This window comes from Penicillium arizonense (genome assembly GCF_001773325.1).
Source record: "Penicillium arizonense strain CBS 141311 chromosome Unknown PENARI_contig002, whole genome shotgun sequence".
NCBI classification, from domain to species: Eukaryota; Fungi; Ascomycota; class Eurotiomycetes; order Eurotiales; family Aspergillaceae; genus Penicillium; species Penicillium arizonense.
In genome coordinates this window covers 829,380-848,597 of record NW_019173279.1, presented here as the reverse complement: position 1 = coordinate 848,597, position 19,218 = coordinate 829,380, and the positions used below count along the sequence as shown (strand labels likewise).

The 19,218-nt window shown below is 48.8% G+C and overlaps 6 protein-coding genes across 6 annotated transcripts; 2 read left to right on the top strand and 4 right to left on the bottom strand.

The window, feature by feature from the left end:
• Positions 1 to 2,692: 2,692 nt before the first annotated feature.
• PENARI_c002G04011 (LysM peptidoglycan-binding domain-containing protein) lies at positions 2,693 to 3,385 on the top strand (the record flags this gene model as incomplete). The annotated part of the gene is made up of 1 exon (XM_022627413.1): positions 2,693 to 3,385. One exon carries the CDS (start codon positions 2,693 to 2,695, stop codon positions 3,383 to 3,385), a length of 693 nt encoding a protein of 230 aa, XP_022492807.1.
• Positions 3,386 to 3,962: 577 nt separating this feature from the next.
• PENARI_c002G05625 (F-box domain and ankyrin repeat protein) lies at positions 3,963 to 5,363 on the top strand (the record flags this gene model as incomplete). The annotated part of the gene is made up of 1 exon (XM_022627530.1): positions 3,963 to 5,363. One exon carries the CDS (start codon positions 3,963 to 3,965, stop codon positions 5,361 to 5,363), a length of 1,401 nt encoding a protein of 466 aa, XP_022492494.1.
• A 2,059-nt stretch (positions 5,364 to 7,422) lies between these two features.
• On the bottom strand, positions 7,423 to 8,702 carry PENARI_c002G09192 (uncharacterized protein; the record flags this gene model as incomplete). Its single annotated transcript, XM_022627780.1, has 5 exons — positions 7,423 to 7,440; positions 7,498 to 8,001; positions 8,059 to 8,133; positions 8,259 to 8,539; positions 8,591 to 8,702. The coding sequence occupies 5 exons, from the start codon at positions 8,700 to 8,702 to the stop codon at positions 7,423 to 7,425; spliced, it is 990 nt and encodes a 329-aa protein (XP_022492970.1).
• A 2,412-nt stretch (positions 8,703 to 11,114) lies between these two features.
• Positions 11,115 to 12,818, bottom strand: PENARI_c002G09478 (HNH endonuclease signature motif containing protein; the record flags this gene model as incomplete). The annotated part of the gene is made up of 1 exon (XM_022627798.1): positions 11,115 to 12,818. One exon carries the CDS (start codon positions 12,816 to 12,818, stop codon positions 11,115 to 11,117), a length of 1,704 nt encoding a protein of 567 aa, XP_022492522.1.
• A 207-nt stretch (positions 12,819 to 13,025) lies between these two features.
• On the bottom strand, positions 13,026 to 15,718 carry PENARI_c002G10624 (uncharacterized protein; the record flags this gene model as incomplete). The annotated part of the gene is made up of 4 exons (XM_022627859.1): positions 13,026 to 13,250; positions 13,316 to 13,874; positions 13,927 to 14,011; positions 14,062 to 15,718. The coding sequence occupies 4 exons, from the start codon at positions 15,716 to 15,718 to the stop codon at positions 13,026 to 13,028; spliced, it is 2,526 nt and encodes an 841-aa protein (XP_022492374.1).
• Positions 15,719 to 16,778: 1,060 nt separating this feature from the next.
• PENARI_c002G05005 (uncharacterized protein) lies at positions 16,779 to 18,671 on the bottom strand (the record flags this gene model as incomplete). The annotated part of the gene is made up of 4 exons (XM_022627486.1): positions 16,779 to 17,710; positions 17,776 to 18,118; positions 18,177 to 18,447; positions 18,502 to 18,671. 4 exons carry the CDS (start codon positions 18,669 to 18,671, stop codon positions 16,779 to 16,781), a joined length of 1,716 nt encoding a protein of 571 aa, XP_022492400.1.
• Positions 18,672 to 19,218: the final 547 nt, after the last annotated feature.

Here is a 19,218-nt window from a genome sequence, read left to right as displayed (position 1 = left end):
GCTGTGCGGTTTCGGCGATGGCTTTCTCCAAAAATACCGAATATGCACTCGCCGATCGCCCATAAGCTCGAGGTATATCAGCCTCCTGATCTCAGCCGGGAGACGAAAGAGCGGACTTTGCTGTTGGGAGCTTTTCTGTCGAGCTCCCGGGCTGCGTGGGTGCTGTTCTGCTTGGATCGGCAGCTTCCATCGATTGAATATATCGCCGTTAAGCTCACAGGTGGAATCCCAGATTCCTATTGCGTTTGGGGAACATTCTTTCAGTGTAGACCTGGGCTCTTTCAGCGCTTTCTTTTTGCGCTTGAAAAGTTTGTTGAAAAAATGGGGTGCCATGGCGGTGGAGTCTGGAGGAGCGTGAAGGGGGAGCGTTGAGTTTATATGTACCTAGATGTGGGTGGATGTCCCCGGTGCGTGGCAGTAGCACTTCCTCAGAAGTGGAGGAGAAACTAAAGATTTTATATCTAATAAGAAAGATGTTATAGTGGGAGCTAGGCATACGAAGTTCCGCTAAGAAGCTAGCATAAGACGACTAGATTTATCAGAACTTATAAGGTTACGTTAAAGAATCGAAATAGACGCCTTATATAGCCCTTGAAACTAACTCGAAAAGGCAATTCACAGGTCCGCCCTTTACATTTTCTATAACTTCAATCTTTTGGATTCAGGTGCATGAAAATCCACATTTAAATATCTTATTTCCTCTTGTGCTATGATTATTAGTGGACATTTGTTGTAACATAGGTCTCCCAGGTCATTGCGTGAGAGCGCCTTCTTGATGCCTTGCTTGATATGTATATACCTTATACTTTAACTTGTGCGGTGGGTAGATTCACTTGAATCTCAGCCTATCGATATGGGACTTGGGCTATAATCTTGCTTTGCTAAACAGATGCTTTTGCCCTATCACCTACTTCTGGGAGATACAACATTTCCCTAAGGCATAGCAGTATCCTGGCCTGGGGGGTTATAGACACAAATTGTCTTGAAAAGAACAACTTTCCATGTTACACAACTATCCTTGAGAACCGAGTGTATTCAAGTTGGTAAGCTTATCAGCGAAACAATGCTGGAAGCTCGCAATTTCCGCTTCAAAGAAAACAATGAGCCCAAGAGCCTCGATTCCAACCTCGGGGAGAAACAGAAAACTCAAAATGGATACAAATATCCGCTCTTTCCGGAATTTTAATTAGAATATCTCAGATCTCACAGATGGCATCTCAACTCGACTGGGACAACGTGCCTATGGCATTTCCCGGGCGAACGTACACTAACACTCAAGTTCAGTGTCCGCCGAAATGGATACACTGTTGCTTGGACATCAGTATTGGTCCATCGGAGGATTAACAATAAATACTTTCTTTGGACCATGCTTGCTGCCATATCCGAAGGTGATGCGGGCCCCTCGTGGACAGAGATATTTGAGAGCCGGTTGCGGCCTCTCTGGGACGGCTTTCAGTCGGCGCTCGATCAGGTCGAGGGTCCAGATAGGTTTAATGTGTATATTCAGCCTCCTCCCGTTGGCTCGGCGATAACCTCCTGTCATTCCATGATGGCTCAGAGGAAAGGTTTGAGATCGAACCGGTACGTCTCCTAACCTACTCATATCTTGCAAATGAGCCATCCTCCGTCGATGATATCTGCGAGTTCTACGAGTTTGCGTATGAAAGCTTGAACATTAACACTTTTCTGGTAGATTTGTATGTGATCCATCTTCCCTCATCAGATTAAGCCCCGCATGTATAAGTGTTGCGCGGAAATATATGTAATGTGCATTCCACCGAGGTGCAGGTCATTGCCTCTTTCGGTATCCAAGCCCGACGCCGAGATTGCCAAGATAACTACATAGTATAGTGCCTGAATTGTCTTGCCTTGGATAGCCAAAAGGGGTCTTTATATGTCTAGTCCCTCAGAAAGTAGCTAGTTCACGACGCGGGGAGAACAGCCCTTATGCGGAGACCAACCAAGATCCTCTGATTGAGATACTTGCAGGGTCAAAGCTACTATGCCCTTCGCTTGCCCGGAGTATTTTATAACTAGTCACAATGAAAAACACGCGTCCTCGCCCGTGTTTCGACAGCCTGACCAGCATCTAGCACAAGCGCCACGAAAATTGGACCATGTGGATTTGATAGACGATCGACATTTCTGCTGCAGATACTGTCTGTATCCTCGGGCTTCAGCATTCCTTTTTCCTCCCTAAAACACTGATTGGCTTTGAGCTGATCCAGGTACAAGTTGCTCCCAGCTTACTTCCATGTTTTATCGAACAACGTATGCAAGGATTCTAGGACATGTATTCAGCACTCGCAGGGTCATGTAGTAAAGCATTATGTACACAATCACAGCTTGGGTCTAGACAAATGATGGGATTCCTTTATGATTGAGATAAAAGTGATTGATATTCAAGACCCCCGCAGTGACAAGGTCGGAGAAATCGTAACCCTGAGGAGCCACCATATATGGGAAATGCTTTGCACCCCTGCACTCCGCTGCATTAAGACTTTGTACTAACCACAAGCTTCTGGGAGCTCCGAGATGGGTCCAGTGGACCTCGGAGTTGTTGCTCAAGCTCATAACTTCCCATGCGTTGAGGACACGCGGGTGAAACACCCCGTAATCAAGATAGTCTATAAAATCGTCGTCTTCCTCCAGAGATACCTAAAACACTCTTATTTTAAAAACGTCCATAAGAATGTATCCTTCCTCCCTCAAGACCTTCCTTTTGGCACTAGCTATCTCCGCTTCTGCCCTTCCACACAGAAGCCGAAGCACCTGTGATGAATCATCTCTTAACGCCACCTCTTTCGTGTACACCACAACATCAGAAGATACCATTTTCAGTATCGCCAAGAAATTCGACCGCGGAGCATGCGATATCGCGCGTGCCAATCGCATGATCGACGCAGAACACCTGTACGCGGACTTCACACTTCGCATCCCCGCCCAAGTTTGCAACCCCGACAGCAGCACCTGTCTTTTGACAAAGCAGAATGCCACTGAAACCTGTGTGAAGGGTGGTCCGCACGACTACAGAACTATCGCGGGCGACACGATTGAAAGAATTGCCCTTTACAAGCTGAACGTCACCGTTGACACCATCTGGTCTCAGGCAAAGGGCATGATTTCTTCGACAACTGAGGTTTTGCCTGCGGGTACCTGGCTCAAGATTCCTCAGTGTGTTCCTAGCGTTTGTAGTGTCACCCCGTTCCATTTTACCTATGGTGTTTACAAGGATCTCGCTGAGAAGTTCGGGACCACGGTTGGGCAGATTATGTCGTTTAATGGCATGTACAATTATAGTGATCACACTGCTGCGGAGGCTGCCTGGATTACTGTTCCTATGGGATGTACTACGTTGGCATTGAACGTGACAGAGGAGATTTAGGTTATGTTGGCTTTAAGGCCTTTTGTATTCATTCTCATTAGGCTTTTCTGAAAACAGTGAATCTTTGAGAATTCAAACTTTTCTTGTGTTAAAACTTGCTTTGTCTTATGTGGTGGACAACATTGTGGAATAAACCACTATTGTAGCCAATGGTTACAGCACAGTTCAGTGAGAATCTTCAATATCACTTTTACCTTTTTTTTATCTGTATCTAGCTTTCCTTCTTTCTACTTCTTTTTGCTTTGTTGTGTCGTCGGAATATCAAGTAAGATTGCAGAAGTTTTTTCATTGTATTGCTTCCGTGACGGAGGTGCTAAGATTGGATCATAGGTCAAAGAAAAGAGCCACACGAAACAGTCTTTTGGTCGGGTCTTTCATCGAGTTTCGAGTAGACAGTAGATAAAAATAACCCCTTTCAATGAAACCCGAGATGAAACATTTATATATAACTCCGGCCTGTTTCTGGAGAGTAGTTGTTCATCGACGCAATCAATTCTCACTTCCAATATCATTTTGAGTACCAAGTGCAGGCCTCGAAATCTACCAGTTAATTTCGAAGAACGTCGGATTTAAAGCCATGGGATCTAACCAGTCAACCTGCAATGGGTCTCCTAAGAAGGCCAACTTCGACAACCTACCACGAGAACTCCTCCTCCAAATTACAGACTATCTTGACGTCCTGTCCACTATAAACCTCTCACTGAGCTGCAAAGATATGCACATCATTCTCGAAGAGACCGCCAAGAGAAAATCAAAAGATTTTCAGGGCGCCTTGCCATCAGACGAGGTATATAAAAAACATGACTTTAAGACCCCTGATGGTATCTGGGCGAGACGCGACGACATAGAGTATGACGAAAACCGCGACGACTTTTACGAAGATGAACACGTCACCCCGTCCGATGACGAGCCCTTTGCACAAGCAGTTCGAAGCGGCAAATATGAAAAGGCGCAATACTACCTGCGATTAGGGGTCGATCCCAACGCATACTGCCTGGGCGGAGCACACATGCTAAGTCTAGCCGTTCACTCTGGGTCACCCGAGATGGTACAGCTGCTTTTCGATTATGGAGCTGACCTCGAGAACATTGACTACTGTACCAGTATGAGTGCGCTAGCACATGCAGTGTACACGCAACAACAAGATGTAATCCGAAAGCTGATCGAGCTTGGTGTGGACGTCAACAAAGAAGGACTTGCTGGTTACATTGCCCACACGTGTAGTGTGGAGATAATGAAGATCTTCCTGGATGCAAGCCTGGATCTGAACCGGGTAGGCGAGCTTACCTGGACTGGTCACCGAGACTTTGAGGACGGCGACCATGGATGGAAGCTAGTGCATCATCTGGCCGTGCGCAATGATCAGGGCATGTTTAATCTTTTGCTACCGCAACTCACGCGCAAGATGATAAATGCACGCAATCTTCATGATGAGACGCCGTTGCATCTCGCGCTTGAAGGGGATGGTCCGGGACTTTCTATGGCGCTTATTCGAGCCGGTGCTGATATTAACGCTCGGGATTGCGACACTTATAGCTCTCTTGACCGTGCACTGCTAAATGGACATCTGGAAATTGCTCGCGAGATCATAGAAAGGCCGGATGTTGAGCTTGGGCTTGAGAATGAGAATGGATACACTGAGCTTCATCTCGCGATACGTCGCGGTGATGTGGAGATTATTAGAATGCTTCTGCTTCGCGGTGCGAAAGTCAGGAGAGGTAATTGCTTTGACTCTCCGCTCTCTTGTGCAATTCAGACGAAGCGTCTTGACATTGTTAAGTTGCTTTGTGAGGAGGCTCAGGACCATCCGTTTACGAACGACGAGGGTGATGATGATGAACAAGCTGCTGCTATAGAAGAGGCTCGAGAACATGAGCAACATGCGATAGCTGAATACCTGCAGTCTATCCCTGCATCGAGCTATAAGATTCCCGGTCGACCGACGAAGAAACCTCGGGTAGGAAGGAAATCGAAATGATATGGGCTACGAGACTTGTAATCTTTGAGCAACTTTGGACGTTATCTCGGGACTCGCATTACGGTCTCTTTCTTTCTTTTCTTTTACTCAAAAGGCGTGTTTGTAAATATCATCATCTGTTCTAATGTTACTTCTATCCTGTTCCATTTGACTCCCGCTGCCGAATGTTGAATTAGCACACAGTGCTATAATTTTGGGCTAAAAGAGTTGAAGCCGGGCTCTCACTCGCATAATCGCAATCTTCAAGGCTCGTCTTTGATGATTTCAAGGTCCATTTGTAACCAAGAGTTTATATACCAATGATACCTACGCAAGGGTCACTGGTCAAGCGACTGAAGATCATGATCTTACCGAGACAAACAAAGACGATTGGCTGGATTGGTCATGCCCTAATTCCACAACGTATTCCCCACGCAATCAACGGCAAGCTGTGAGGCCTAGAGAACCTGCACTCGATGCATCTCAGATCTACGGTTAGGAGAAGCTTGGCTTAGCGGTGTGCAAACTATAATGTCATGTTCAATAATATACGTTATTGACAAGAGAGAGTACAACGGCCCATCACTTGGCGTGTGTTGTTAGATCTAGATATATACAACATCTATGTCCGATAGTCGAACGATATTTGTCCAATATTCATATCGGGTAGGGCTTGTTTCTTTCCGAGTGTTGAATAGACTAACTTATCGCACTTCTTATACATGTATTTTTATCCATGGATGTAGTCAGGAATGTAGTCATGAATGTAGTCAATATAAACTAAATTGGTGTAAATATCCCGATTGGACAGGAAGATATTGTAGTTGTAAGCGAGCTTATACAAACTACTGGGCCACCCAGCCCCCACAGGAGCCAACAACCTCTGGCAATTACCGTTTTCCTACGTGAGTAAAACGATAAATAACTTGGCCGGAGGAGTAGTAAGTAGATAGCGCATCTAGATAGGGTATATGATACCCGCTTGAACCGCTCGAGTCAGTCGAGTCAGGCGAGTCAAACAACAAGGCTTGTGCCCAAAGGCACAAATTAACGAAATGGCAGCGACAGATAATTCTGTCTAAACAGAAACAAGAAATTCAAAGCGACAGAGAGAGTCATATTGATTGGTTGCTATGTGGTCAGCGCACCAGCCCAAAAACAGAAGATAAGCGGAATGTCTTACTATAGGTCACACGGACGCCAAAGTCTTAGACAGTGCAATCCCACCCTACGCTACAGAACACAAACTGGAAACCAATAGAACTTGGTGATTAGGGTTAGACTAGGTTCGTGCATTTTATCAAGCGTAGAATTGTTCCATTGAATCAATCAGTCTAAACACGCCGGGACGTATCCCGCAAAACAAAAGCAACAGCAAAAAAGCGCAGCAATTAGGATAGGCTGAATGGTACAGGACAAAAAGGTAGCAAAAGCTAAAGCTAAAAGGGGATCAGCGCAATAAGCAATCCAAACAGAAAGGTAAAGAGGAAAGACGATGAAACAGAGTGAGGGCGATAAACCAGTCCCGAAAGTCGGAGTCGTAAATGCTGTGAGTAACGGTATGTACTCTGTCTCAAGGTCAAATAAGTAGGTCAACAGATAACGTAACAGTGAAGTGTAGTGTCACCCGTATAAAAAGGTGGGAGGTACATATGCAAGATAAATGTATGTGTTCGTAAACGCATATGGGATTTGAAAAACAGGGGAGGGGACTGGGATTGGATCCTCAGATTTGAATTTCAGGGCTTGGGCTCTTCATTTTCTGTAACCTTCTAATATGACCCATTCCAGCAAGGTAGATGTCTTCGTGTTACCCATAGAACCGGAAGTGGTCCTGAGAGATTCGGGATGGAAAATGGAGCACGGTTTCGTGTGCTACCCGGTCCCGTTTCCTCCACGGCAACACCCATAGAAGAAGAAAAGATAATAAACAGTTTGAGCATCAAGTGGGTATCATAACAAGATTGTCTTTTGGAACTTGGCGCGTTATTAATGAAGTGGGAGGCGCGCGGAGAGAAATGGAGGTAGAGGTAGAGGTGATATAGAGATAGGAGATTCAGTTGTTCACAGCTTGCGGTTCTTAATCGGGGTTGGTGAGCTGCAAATAATGTTAGTGGGAATTTCAAATCAGTAGAGGGGATAAGGGTCTACATACACGAAGAACAGGCCGTGAGTAGTCTTCGTTATCTTGCAGCGAGACACTGCTATCGCGGGGACCGTTCGGGTAGAGAACCGCATTGGGCTTCATGCGTCGGTCAGTGAATGTTGCTGACCGTCCAGGGACAGCGCCACCAGCAGCAGCATCAGCGCCCTGTGGCCACCCGAAGCTGGATCCTCTGCTGTCGCGATTGTCGGCCATGTCCTGGCTCGGGATCGGGCTGACGGAACGAGCACGCTTGCGGTAGAAGAAGATCATGAAGACGAGAGCCCCGATCAGGGCGAGTCCACCAAGAACACCGATTACAACACCGGCAATAGATCCACCACTGAGCTTGGATTCGCCAGCAGCACTGGCGTCAGCCGATGCCGAGTCAGCACCAGCACTAGCGCCAGAAGTGGAAGTCGGATCTGAGACAGTGATAGTCTTGACCTGGCCGCCGGAGTTGGTTTCGAATGTGACACTGCCTGAGGTAGTGGTACTCGATTGCGAGGTAGTAGACTAAAGAGAAGAGTCAGCAAGGTGTGTCGCATAAATAGATGATTCATGCCACGATACAGTTTGCGAAGCCTTGGAAGGTTCCGAGGCAGTCACAGTGACAGTTTCAGGCGATGGCTTAGCGGTTGTACTCTCCTATCCCCGAGATTAAAACCATAAACAATAGAGTCAAGACCCGGTTATGATACTTGGCTCGGGGATGGGACCCATTCAACACGGGATATGCATAGGTGGGACAGGAAGAACTAAAAAATACTTACCGAGCTTGAGGAGGAAGTACTGCTTGTTGACGACGAGCCGCCCGCTGTACTGGTCACTGAATTTCCTAAGACCGAGACATAGGCGAACACCCCTTTGGAGGCACTTCCACAGCTATCAGCTGGGTAGCCCGGGCATGACGTATCACAGTCTGAAGTATCGGTCTGCGAGCTCTTGGATGGGGCGACATTGGAGCACCAGCATTTCTTGCCTTGGATAATTCCCAAGGCGTAGTTGGCACAGGTAGTCAGACATGCACCGTTGGACTGGAAGGTGCTCGTAACTGAACCCCCGTCAGCAATGGCCAGGTCGGTGAACCATATTCGTTACTTACCGGATGAGAAAGAAGAGCCTGTGTTATCGGAGGCGCAGTAGGCGAGATTCGAACTGGCCGACACAAAGGGTGCCAGGAGGGCGAAGGTCGACACCAACACCGGGACCTGCATCGTGGATGTCCTCAACAACGTTTTCACCCAACCACCCGTGCCGAATAATTGTAGATTTCCCAGTCCAAAGTTGTTGCAAAGTGCAGGTCGTAATGGTGGAGAGGATCCCAGGCGATCAGGGAGAAACGAAACCGTCTGTGTGTGCCGACCGTTGTGAGCGACGATCACCGCACCCAAGGAAGTGATCAAAGAGAGTGAGGGTCGAAAGCCCAATTGTTCCCCCGCTATCGTCTCGTCAAAGCGTAGATGATCAAAGAAACACCGTCGCCTGGTGAAAAAGAAGGTGAGACAAAGAGAGGTGGGAGAGAGAGAGAGAGGAGAAGGGGAGATGACGATCCCCGTCACGGGTAGTTACTATCCTCGTCGGAATATGTCGAGCTTCCCGGCATACCCGCTCAGTGGATACTGATTTTCCTTCTGACGGCTATGAGATTATAGTTATAATTACTTGGAGATGTTTGATTAATTGTCTACAGAACTTTTCAGGGGAAATAAGCCAAGTACATGTATGAAACCGCATAACTAAAAGAGAGGGAAAAGTGGGCAAAGCAGGGAAAACAGACAACACGGCCGCTATCTCTGTTATCTTTGCAAAGCGCAAGCCATAAAATCATAAATCCTCTCTTATTATTCACGTGGAAGAATCATAAGTTGTGCGTCTATTGACTTTTTGCCTGTTATAAACGAGCTGAACTCCACAGGTATTTCCCGACTGGCGAGCCAAACTGCGCAGCCCAAGGGAATGGGACATTCCTGTCCTTCATACCTCTGCTGAGCTGTCTGTAGCTGTCTTCAGCTGTCTTCAGCTATCTTTCTTGATCTTTTCTCTTTATTTGCTTCTTGATCTCTCTTTGCTTCTTCACTGTTATCCCGAAACATTCGCTCCTATGCATACGAGATGCAGACTAACAGCCGACATACGTAATTAAGTGGGTAATCAACGTAAACTCAGAGTCTCTGAAACAAGCCACACCGAGAGCTCACCAAGCCACAAGAATGTGCCAATTCTGAGCTCAGATTCGTATTTCCCGTCTCCAGCCACTGAATAGCCAAATAATAGGCTTACCAGCAGTACAATCAAGAGGTTTAAGTCATACAATAAGTTACAGGCACTGCACTCCGTTAGTGTCCAACTTAACTTAGCACCCCCGAACCTACATGTACATTACACTCGCATCATAATCCACCGGTGGACAACCGTTGCACATCCGTACCTCTGTACACGCCAATGCCAGTCCAAACCGGCCAGCTGTTCAAGTTACCCAAGTTCTAGACTCAACAGTGCAATCCCAACCATTCTATACCGGAGTTGCACACCCGACGAATAGCCATCCACGCCCTCATTTCGCTTTAACTCCCAGAACTTGGCAGTGACTGTAAACGCCAGAAACGAGGATCGGCGAAAATGACCGCTCTGATTTGCTGGGAGCACAGTTAATTTAATGCAAGCTCCATGTATGTCGATCTTTTCTTCCCCTCTCCTAGCCATCTTGTTCCGGGCTGGTGCTACTGTACTCTCCTATACTCCGGATGTATACACTCCGTATACTGCTCTCTCTGTATGTTTGTGTGTCTTCCTATCTTTCTCTTTTTCAATTTTCTGACATGTCCATGTGGGCGAATCGTTGTGGAGAGGTCTCCACACTGCACTCACACCGATCGATTGATCTCGGAATTGAATATCCTAATTTCTAGTGATTGGCCCAGACCTTCTTCCAGTTTTTGCTTGGACTTGGATTTGGATTTGGTCCTGGAACTGTCTGGGGGTATACATGGACATGGACACGCACGAAAGCATGGTAGGTCTATACAGTAACGTTAGTCAGGGGGTTGAAAGTTGTATGTTACACAGCCACCGGCAACAACGAACTTCCATCTCTAATAATAAGTGAGCAAAGAACCCAGAACGCTTTCTATGCCGTGCCAATTCTGTATTTTTTTCAGCCTTAATATGGCTGAGACAAACCCACATTGACACGCTATGGTACCTGATCCCCACTTAATCTCCCACCCGGTCGCACCAGGAGATCCTTGGATTTTGGTAATGGTACATATGCACACGGCACAGGAACTTAGGGTTACGCTATCGCCTGTTCACAGTTCAAGAGTGGATGTGCGGTGAGGCTTAGAGGAGTCCAGTTGATGCATGCCAATTGTACCTGGTGGCTTGCAGATGGCGTCGAGTCTGAAACAAGCGTACAGTGGTGATCATTGGAACATTCGCCACACAGGTCTAGAAGCCGGACTGGCCGTTTAGGGTTACCCTGACGGGAGAATGCGGTTTCGACAATAGTCTTACATTTCCAATCAATCAAAAGCACATCTCTGCGCAGCGACGCTATCAACGAGAGATCACTTTCCGCTCAAATCATACATAGAAATTATCTCAAGATTTCGGCCCCCCTGCCTCACTCACTCTCCATCTCCCTTTCCACCTCCCTCTTCGTCTCCGAGGGCCACTGAGAGCTGAGCCGTAGAGAACTCGGAGCCCACCGAGGTCATGCTCACACTGCGTTGCTTGGGCTCAAACTTGGGGAAGTCGCTCATTCTGGCAATCTCCTCGGGGACGTCCTCGACGTAGTCCACTACCCCACGGCTCACGCTGCGCTTCGGGGGCTCGAGGCCGGGCAGATCAGGCAGCGGGCCGACCATCGACATCGAATCGCTGATGTCTTCGTAGAACTCCGAGCCGGGAGGAGACTCGTCCCGGTCAAAGGGTGAGAGGTTGGAGGCAGAGTACTGGAGCCATTCACCAATGCTTCTTTCCCCGGACTCGGTGGGGGGCTTCTGGTAGTCGTAGTCGTACTGTACTGTGGTTCTGCCATCATCGTCATCTTCATCATCCCCATCATCAAAGGTATCGGCGGCCGCAGACATGGAGAGCATGCGAGTGAAGTTCCATTGCATATCGAGCAGGTCAAAACTGGGCAACGGATGATCCAAGGGGTTGTCTGTGGTTATTTTGAACCGATGACCGGACTGGATAGGAAGGAAAGAGTTGCCTCTCTCAGACACGACCACAACAAGGTTCTCCACGCTACTGACATTCTTCGAGGGGACAGGCTCTTTCGTCACATCGACCAAGTCAGAGGTTGCATGGCCAGCGCGTGGCTGCCAGTGGAATTCAATTTCAATTTCAGTTTTGTCATCAGAAACGGAGACTGGGCGTAATGCAAACAAGCCGTTGGCCCACGCGGACCGTAAATCACTCCGGAGGCAGATAAGATTGGTGCAATCGTTGACGGGGCGCTCAGGATCAAAGGAGCTATTGAACACGGCCTTTTTCCAACGTTCAGCGGTGCTGCGATCCCAAAAAAGGTCCACATACTTCCAAATGCCCGGGAAAGCCGGTTCGACTAGTGTAGGAGGTTTGGTAACCAAAACGGGGAAAATTCGAGCTGTCTGGTATACCTTGCGAGCACCAGTGATCACACACTTGTAGCCATCACGTTCTCTGGCAGCGTCCTTTGCACTTGGAGCAGTTGCATATCGGGGGTCATCAGTCGAGGTTGTTGATTCTGTTTCGAACTCATGGTACGGCGACAATCTTTGTGTCCACTTGTAAGGCAAGCTAGCTAGAAGATCAGTCATAATTTCCATGATCGGGCCTGAGAGATTTGCCAGCTGGACAATGAATTCGAGCTTCGCCAGGTCACAGATTTGGACACATGCCCAGAATGGGACTGTCACATTCTTGTCTTTCAATGCTTCTTTGAGCTGGCGGAGAAGGATCTTTCGTTGGGTGGAGGGGATATTGAAGCGTTCATCATTCACACGTATGACAGTAGCTGAGCGACGCAGGCCTAATCCATGGATGCTGCTCGGCGAGAGACTTTCAAGCGAACCATCGAGCTCCGCGGTCGACATCTTGCCGTAAGCTTGGTCGAAACGCCAGTGAGGATGTAGAACAAGCACTGGAGGCTCCAGAAGGCGGCCCCAGAAGGAAGATAAATGCAAATGGAGAGTGGTAAAAGCAGATGAAGAATGATCAAGCCTCAAGATACCAAGAAGGATGGAAATACGCAGGATGAAGGTAAACAAGCGACTCGTGGAGAAGAACCGCGACTTGTGAGAGCTGAAGATGAAAAAGGAAAGCAAGAGCTCGAAGAGTCTCATGTCTCATATCCCAAAAGCGAAGGCACGATGGAGGGCTGGAAAGTAGCACGTGCTAGACGAAGCACGTGCCAAGGGTTTTATAGATATCTTCACTCTCACTACATCCATATGATCAGTAAACAGTCTGTGTTCCACTTCACTGTCTGCCTGTCTGGTTGTCCTGCCTCCTGCCTGTCCGACTTCCTGTGTGTTGCACTTCGGAACCAATCACCACTGGGGTTCAAGCACCCAATCCCGATCTCTCATCTCGCGCATACGCTTCTCCATCATACGTGCACGCGGGGGCATGCCCATACGAGGAGGACCCATGTGTGGCCGCACGCGCGGCATGGGTGGCGGCACAGATGAACGTTCACGATGGATCTCAGTGATCCGCCTGCGGCGTGCGCTGCGAATAGAATCGGTCAAATCAACAAGCTCATCTATGTCCTCCTGTGCAGATGAATTGTCAGAACAAAGTTAAGTTGCAAGGCACTGGAGGGCCAGTCGATACTTACCGGCTTGAGGTAAGAAAATATATAGTAATAGGCCCGTGTCTCTTCATACTCATACCCCATCTCTTCGATCGCTTCCCTGACCACTAGCTTCTTAGTGATTTCAGTCCATCGGTCATCTCGCACAACCTTGGGCTCGGTTATCTGCTGTGCAACTCGCCCTGACTCTGCTTGTTCCACGGATTTGCGCCGGGGTTTGACTTCAATGACGTCTAGAGCTCCTGTCATCTCGATGGCTTCTTTCCGCGTGGGTGCCTGGACCACAGACCAACCATCAGTGTCCTGAGCGGCGCGTATTTCTGTCGGGGTGCTCTCGATTTCAATATCATCTTCCAGATCATGCATGATGGGTGCAGCCTTTCTGTTACGGCTAAACGATCTCGCGGTACCTAACGATTCGTTGTCATCATCCAATAGTCCGACCCGACGAGAGGCGGATGTGCCATGCTCCCATGGATCCTGGAAGTCCACAGATGGATGGCTTGTCGGAGAGATTGACTCATCGCTATCGCGGTGTTTGATGGCTATATCCTCTCCGGACATTCGGCCACCTCGCATTTTCCTACTACGTGTGTTAGGGCTGTCAAAGCTATGGGGATATCCTAGGTGCTCACCGATGGCGGATATCGATTTCGTCAAAGCTGCCTTTCTCCCGGAGACCTGGACTAGGCACATGAGGTGGATGCCCATCCTCGAAACCTATGGTCATTTAGCAGAGATCATATCTGGCTATCTACAAAGCTGCTTACCATGATCGATGTGCCTGTGGTGTGTAAAAACATCCTGGTGAATCGGAGGAACATGGATTGACTCCATGGAAGGTGAAGGTGGGCGTGAAGGGAGCTTGTTCTGGGTCTTTCGGATTCGAATTTCTTCATCTAGCTCCTCATCCTCTTCAAGATCTCGGGGGCGCGATTTGGAATCAAATGTGGAGCGTGTAGTCATCTCATCATCCACTAGATCTTCCTTTCTGCCAGCTCGACGGAGTTCTCTCAGCTCACGTTCGAGTTCTTCCACTGGAGGGCTCTGCCGTCGCTCTCGTCGTTCGCGCAAAATAAGCTCCTCCTCATCGCCTTGGTGGGGTGGCCGGCGGCCTTTGCCTTTCCACCGGATGAGTACATCATCATCTTCGAATTCTCGTTCTTGGCGTTCCATGGCGCCCCGGGGTCGCTCCGCGGGTCTTTCGTCCAAGACTTCCTCCACTTCCACCCCACGAGAAGGTGGAGGTCTAGGCCGTGAGCGGAGATAGACTTCATCTCGCTCCTCCTCAAACCTTCTGTCGCGCCGTCGAAAGTCTTGTTCACTGTCCCATCCGCGGCGCATGGGTGGTTCCTTTCCTCTTCGTCGAATGACCATTTCATCTTCGTCGAACTCGCGGCGCCTCCTTTCTTCATCGTGCCTTCCTTGCTCTTCAATGATCAGATCTTCTTCAAGGTCGCGCTCGGGGTGTCTCTTGTTTGACCGATGTATTTTTTTCTCCTCAATGAGATCGTCCTCAGACCTGCGCTCTGAACGGCGCCTGCTTCTGCGCTTCTCGGTCTCATAAAGAAGGTCATCTTCAGAACGTCGTTCTGGATGGCGCCTGCTCGGCCTGCGCCGTTCCCTTTCCTCAAAGCGGATATCCTCCTCGAATTCGCGGTCTGGGAGAGGCCTCCGCTCTCTGCGTCTTTCTCTCTCTTCGACTATGAGACCTTCTTCATCAATCTCCCGTGGGTGACGCCTGCCCCCTCGACGCCTCTCCCGCTCGACAAGAAGATCATCTTCTTCGAATTCTGTCTTTGGGCGACGCCTCCTATCCCCACGCCGGTCCCTTTCCTCGACAATGAAGTTCCCTGCGGGTACGCGGTCAGGACGATGTCTCCCCTCACGGCGTACGTCTTTTTCTTCAACAATCAGATCGTCTTCGACTTCTCGTCCTGGTCGATGGCTCCGATCACCATGTCGCTCTCTCTCCTCAACGATAAGATCGTCCTCTACCTCTCGTTGATGCCTCCTGCTTCCCCGACGCCTCTCGCGTTCTTCGACAATAAGATCTTCATCAGCGATTTCCCGAGGACGATGTCGGCGCCGAGATCCCGAGGGCGGCATGTAGGGTTCATCGTGATCTCGACGCTCGGGCGATGAGACGACGGCTTCCTCCCTGGACCGCCTGAGCATCATATCATCCCGCTCTCTCGGATGCGCAAAGCTTTCTTCCATGAAATCCCGTCGAGGACGCTCTGGCTCTCGGAGATGTAAACGCTCCAAATCCTCGACCGGTGGGTCGGACCTTCGGCGCCGATATTCGATATCATCGTCATATTCGCGATTTCGTCGGCGCGGTCGATGGTCTCTTTCACGCTCTCGTTCCATTTCGTACATTTCCTCGTCGCCGTAATAATCGCGGGGTGGTGCGCGGCGGGACATAGTGAGATGCGAGTGCGGGGAATCACGAATCACCACATTAGATACTGGCCCAAGTCGGCAGACTCGCGCTGGCGACTCGAAGGTGCGTTTTCGTCGCCGGAAACCCTTCAGATCTCAAGGTAAACGTGAGTGTCTTTTGAAGCTTTTCAGAGTAAAAGTCAGAAACTGAACGCGACGGCTGGTGGTGCTGGCGGCTAAGTCGCTACATGTAGTGGGGCACGGGGGCCCTACAGGTTTTGATTGCAGAGTTTATCGTGGACGAGCCACTTGGTTATATGTGGAGTAACTCGAAAGCGAATGAAGGAAGAAAATGAAGTACAGACTGTAAACGATACGCAATGACGTGGGTCGAGAAATGTAAACGTTGGCCGTGTGACGCTAACGAACAAAAGTGATCGGCCCGCTGATGTCATTCTCGTACGCTGAAGGATCAATGGATTATACAGTACGTGTAGCGACATAAGTAGAATCTCTTGTTTACTGGATCTATAAACCTCGGAAATCTTTGGGTACCGGGATTATCCGTGGACCTTAAGCGATCCATGGTTCTTTGGCACGGATTGCGTTCGGGAGCCTTCTGTTTTTAGGGCTCGAAATCCATGCTTTCTTTGTCCAAGCATCATAAGTCTGGTGGATTTACTTAACATTGCTGTGCTCGCTTTAAGGGCTCAAGTATTTATGCTCCTCTCGCTCAGTGTCCCAAGGGCCCGTCCAAACCTGCACATGATATCTAGTTACTATGCCGTCAATTGCGACTTTTTAGATTCAAAGTATTGACCAAGCTGCAATGCTTAATGCCCCCAACGCGGCTATTGACTGTGCTGAGCATTCCTACTCTTAGGATGGAATGTCTTAAAAGGTAAATTGTAGAAGCAAAGGGTGTTCAAGTAACTGTTTGATATTAATCACAAAGATGTGAAAATACATGTGCTAGAATCAGTGTGCTTATCCCAGCATTCTCTAGAACCATAGTGCATGGCCACGTTGCTTGAATCCATCACCTGCTGTCCCTTGGTCTTGTCTTGACGAGTAGAAAGTCTCCATATTGGTGGATATTAACCTAAAACAGGACCTTGTTCAAGTCCTTATCGTTTTGCACCTTGATATTCCTCATAATTGCCACCCAAGCAAGCGAAAGCCCCATAATAGCAGTGCCAGCAATCATCATGTTCCTCTGGCTGAATGCATAAGCATCTTGAATGGCGATACGAGCAGGCGACCCAACCGGGTAGCTCAGCTGTGTTTCCAAATCCTCATATATAACAGACCACTGGTCCTTCAACTCAGCTGGTAGGTACTCGCGTAACTTGCCAGGGAGTGTATTCGTCCAGATAGCACCCGACACACTACTACCAACGGCACCACCAATGTTTCCAAAAGTGCTCAGCAGCGCCAGCATGGCGGCGTATTCTTCATGAGTGGACGCAGCCATCACAGCAATCTGCTCGATCAGGATAAGCGTACCACCTCCGACGGCGAGGAATATCTGACACATGCACTGATACCCGACGCTGTGGCCCGGACTGCGGAAGTAGATCATGAGTCCGCTAGCCAGAAGGTATAGCGGGACAGCAAACCACAGGAGCCACTTGAACCTACCAGTCTGGCGGATGCAGAAACCACAGGCAATCAACCAAATCGGGTCCATGAAATCGAAGATTGCGCTGATATACCCGGCCTGCGTGAGGCTGGTGTTGTACACAACTTGCAGGTACGAGGTGAAGTAGCTGGCCCAGCAGTAGTAGGAGACCTGGTAGGTTATGTCCAATAGACAAGCTCCAATAACAGTGCGGTCGGTCAGGAGGTGGTATGGGATGAAGGGCTTCGGGGCCAACCATCGCTCGTAGACGGCGAAGCCCACTAAGACACAGAATCCAACTACCATCATGGCAATGATCTTAGGAGACTTCCACTGGCCTTGTGTGTTGCCGGCAATGTTGAAAGATGTCAGGAAGAGAATCGTGCCTCCGATCATGAGGAATATGCCAATAACTAGGAGACAGTCAGTCTTATCGTCGGATTTTGCATAGCATAAACCGGATAAGTGGTCAACCTACTGTCGAATTCGATAACATAGAACCGAATACTGTCAAGCCAAGTTCGCGTGCTCCGGGGCTTATAGTGTAGTCGGCCCTCCTTGGCTGCCTTTCTTTTGGCCAATTGCCATACCACGATCAAGGGTGACGCGACAACAGGGAGAACGATGCAGATTGTTCCGTAGGCCCAACGCCAGTTTGTTTCGTGAAACTGGTTTGACAGAGGCGAGCCTGAGAACGCAGTGATCATGCCAGGAGAAGAGGTGAACGCAAAAGCGATACCTCGGTCGCGAAGCGATGAAGTATCGGAGGTCATCACATCAATACAGAAAATTGCTCCAGTAAAACCGACGGTATAGAATGCCTGTGGATACATTAGTTCTTGTTGGCGAGGCAGACTCAAAGGGAGGTCAGTATCTCACTTGGGCAGCACAATACGTCGCAATATTATGGCAACCAGCCATCATAATCAAGCCCATTATAGCAATCAGGATCATGATGATGAACCCAGTTGTCCGATCCCACAGGTTCAAGACCTTAGCTATTGGCATCAAACACGCCGCACCCATGACGCTGGTGACGACAGAGATGACGGACAGCAGCGAGTGCTCCGAGAAACCACTTGTAATATAGGCCGACAGATTCGAAGTCAAACTGCTGTTGAGGTAATTGGTAAAGTATACCAGCCACATACTATTTTCTCTTTAGTCCAGCTCCGGTCAAACGAGGTCAGCCGCCTTTTCTCACCTAGCATATGCGCAAATCAGGTACTTCTTCGACCACGTCTTAGTGACGGCTTCAGCGACTCGAACACCATCTTGCTGATCTTCATCTTCTGACACTTTGTCTTGCTGTGGACTCGGAGGCGTTGGGTCCTGAGTGAGTTCTTCCGTAAATGCGGGTTTGACGATAGCCATGATGCGAGGAATGTCGTATGCCCTGTGGGTTGACAAGGGATGTCTGCAAATTGACCAAGCGTTTTACATTTGTTGAAGTGCGAAGACAAGCCCTTTTAGAAGGCTTGGCCGGATTATGGCCTTGTCCACGCCTGGTGGTTCCACCGGGCTTCGTTGTAACCGAAATTGACTCTAGCTTGACTAATTCTTTCCCATGGCGCGCATTGTTCCGAGAAATACCTTGCCCAGTCCCGAAGAGACAAGCCACATACCTTTTAGCCTTATATTTTGTTTCAGTTGAAAATTCTCGACATACCTGCCTCTGACATTGGCAGGACTGTCAAGTAGGGCTCAAGGTTTAGCCGATGCCCTGTGCCACGGTTGGTAAACCCGTAATCTTATCAGATGCGACTCGGCTTCAGGGTCCATTCGAGGCCCGTGGTGAGACAGTGTGGATCTCCGGTTTCATGGCTGCCTAGGACCTTCCCACATTGTCTCATTGACCGCTAACTTATATTGTACTTTGACTGCTTGTACGTTTAATAACTTTTTGACAGAATTCAATCCA